Source organism: Carya illinoinensis, chromosome 6 (genome assembly GCF_018687715.1).
Source record: "Carya illinoinensis cultivar Pawnee chromosome 6, C.illinoinensisPawnee_v1, whole genome shotgun sequence".
NCBI classification, from domain to species: domain Eukaryota; kingdom Viridiplantae; phylum Streptophyta; class Magnoliopsida; order Fagales; family Juglandaceae; genus Carya; species Carya illinoinensis.
Window position 1 is genome coordinate 10435155 of NC_056757.1, and position 2963 is coordinate 10438117.

At 39.1% G+C, this 2963-nt stretch overlaps 1 protein-coding gene across 1 annotated transcript; it reads right to left on the reverse strand.

Moving 5' to 3' along the window:
- Window positions 1–1657: 1657 nt before the first annotated feature.
- On the reverse strand, window positions 1658–2333 carry LOC122312863. Its single transcript, XM_043127521.1, has one exon. The coding sequence runs from the start codon at window positions 2214–2216 to the stop codon at window positions 1827–1829; it is 390 nt and encodes a 129-aa protein (XP_042983455.1). The 5' UTR covers window positions 2217–2333; the 3' UTR covers window positions 1658–1826.
- Window positions 2334–2963: the final 630 nt, after the last annotated feature.

Below are 2963 nucleotides of genomic sequence, written 5' to 3' on the forward strand. Positions count from 1 at the left end.
CAGTGAAGAGTTAATATCATCTAAGACAAGTTAATCTCAAGTACTAAAAAAGAATCCTCTGCAAGAAGTGGTGCTGGAGAGTTCTCAAAGTAGGTTTGGAAGCTAAAAGTGCATAACTCTCTGAAGATGTTCATAATGGTGTGCCTGAACAAAGTTCAATTAATTTAAAAGAAAAGTCGCTGAGGACGCTGGCAGCCCGATCTGTCAAATTTCAACCGAAACTACAGGCCATACTTATGTTCACGTACTGCAGCAAAAGATGTGTGGGGTCAGTTTAGTAAAAAAAGATCAAAAGATCTACTTTCAACATGAACCCTATGAAAGAATCCTTCTAGAGCTGAGCAAAGTACTTGAGGATGAAGAAATGGAAGAACTGGTGGTAGTGGCCGAGCCATATGGATGAGGCAGAATTCGGTTTTACATGATTAAACTTCAGTCATCCGAATTTTTTCTAACCAGTAATGCATGGGAATCCCTCGCTGAGCTCAGGAAGGCTCAAGCAGTGAAAGATGTTCAGATGGTTCTTGAAGTAACCAACAGACAAATATGGGGAGGCCACAGACAGGTGTTTTCAAAATAAACTGGAATTTTGCGAATCAATAAACGACATAAAATTGGCATTGGAGTGGTGGGTTGCGATCATAAGGGCCAAGTTCTAGCTGATCTAAGGGTGACACCAAGGTTAGAAAGCTGATGTTACAGCTGAGGCTATAGCTGCTTTTTTTGCAGTAAAATTCTGCCAAGACCTGGGACTACAGCAAAAACTCCTTGAGGGAGACTGTTTCTGGTAGTGGACGCTCTTAGGAAACAGACCATCCTCTGGAGTAGGGTGGACTTGTTGATTGAGGATACTAAGAGGCTATTATCTGTTTTTCCCAAGCTGGGATGTACACCATGTGAGAAGGGAAGTGGAACAATTCCGCACACATGTTAGCTAAGAACGCGCTTTTTGGTGATAATGATGTAATAGATATTGAGGAAGTGCAAATCTGTATCCAGCCGACCATTATGGCTGAAACTTTTTTTTTTTTTTTTATCCTATTTAATGAAATTCTGATTTTAAATTTCAAATAAAAAAGCTCAAAAATGAATCAAAACTCAAACAGAATATAAGTTTGGGTCTGGTTCAGCATAAATTTAAAGCTAGCTCAAGCTCGCTTAAAGCGACCAAACTAAGCTGGTACATGACTGCCACAAGTACATTTAATCCAACATGAAAGTTCCACAAACTATTAATGGATGCCTTAAGACCAATAGAGCAGAAGATAATCCTTATCCCACATTCCAGAAACATGATCTGAAAACTAGTAATTAGATAAATTTCTTCAACAACTACACTAGTCAGTCTCTTAAGCCAAGGCAGAGTAACCCCATTATTTTTTCAAAATGGACTGACAACACCATTAACAATTGATGCAATATGAGAAAACCATAAATGCATTTGGTTCTAGAAATTGGGTTCCCAAAATAAAAGCTCCAAACACATTTGTTCATCCCCGCCCCCCCCCCCCCCCCCCCACCCCCCCCCCCCCCCCCCCTTCCCCGGGACGGGGGGTCGGCCGGGGGGTGGGTTGTTTTCTTTATGAAAAAACAAAAACAAAAATAAAACAGGACACATAATCGTAACCCCAAATTTATCCATACACGAATCAAGAAATTTTACAAATCAAAACCACGATTATCATTAGCATTAACTCAATAATCCTCAAATTCGATAGCCAGTAAAAAAATAAAAAGAAAAAGGCATACTATAGTTTACATGACCCAACATATAAAACTTGTAATGAAAATGCAGAAGATAGATCCCATAGACTTATCTCGACGCATCAGTCCCGGCGGGCCTTGAGACGCTGGTTAAGCTGCTCAATTCTGACGACAAGACCGGTGACAGAATAGAGGATCCAATAGAAGACGAGAGCGGCGGCGATGAGTAGAGCGTTGCGCTGGCTCTTGATGATGGACTTCTGGTGGCGGAGGTACTCGGAGGGGCTGCAGGAGTCAGGAGACTCGCACTGGGGCCTGGTCTCGTACTTCCAGTATATGTCCATGAGCAGGAAGAGGCAGAACGGCACCACCGAGAGGAACGGCTTCAGAAGGTTACGAGTGACGGCGATGAGCCCCTTACGGATCCCCTCCAGCCCCGGGAGGGTAAGCAGCAGAACCATGACGGCCTCGGCGCCGGCTGCATAGCCCAGCACAACCCACTCCAGTGCCATTTTCCTCTGTAGATCTGCTGCGCTTCGGTTTCCTGCTTTTCGTGTTGGATGCGCTTCGAACTTTTGTTTCTTTGGTGCTTTTCTTCCGAAGGGAGTCTTTTACGGATCGAGGCGGAAGGAAAGAAATTAAAGGATCAATTGGGGCGAGGTCGCGAGAGGTAGTGCAGTGGGCCAGGGCCCAGTGTGGCGGTCTTTAGGCACACGAGTAATGATTTAATGGTTGAAAAATTTATAAATAATAATGAATTAATTTGTAAATAATAATAAAATAATTTAGATTATAATTTTTTATTAGATTTTAAAAAGTAAGAAAAAATTAAATAAAAATATTATAAATTTAAAAATATTATTAGAATATAATTTTTTAAGATTATATTTATTTTGAAAGTTGAAAAAATTAAATTATTTTTTGTGTTTTATTTAGAAGTTAGAAAAGTTTTAATAATTAGATGAAAATGTTAAATATTTAAAATTGAACAATGTTTGTATTTGAGTAATTTTTAGAAATGAGATGAAACGAGATGAGATGAAACATCTTCTAAACAACCCAGTATAAGTTTTTTTTTTTTTTTTTTTTTTTTTTTTTTTTTTTAATGTGGCCCACTTTTTTAAAAACTGCTTAAACGAAATTTGTCTACTTAAGATTTATCTAATATTACTCTAGTCATATGAGAAATACCACATATAGTTGTTAAGTACGCAATTACCAAGCAATCGTTTGAAAAAAATGAGGACCACTATTAAAAA

Excerpts from the sequence above, each read along its gene's own strand:
- LOC122312863 (XM_043127521.1), bottom strand. The coding sequence starts at position 2,216 with ATGGCACTGGAGTGGGTTGTGCTGGGCTATGCAGCCGGCGCCGAGGCC.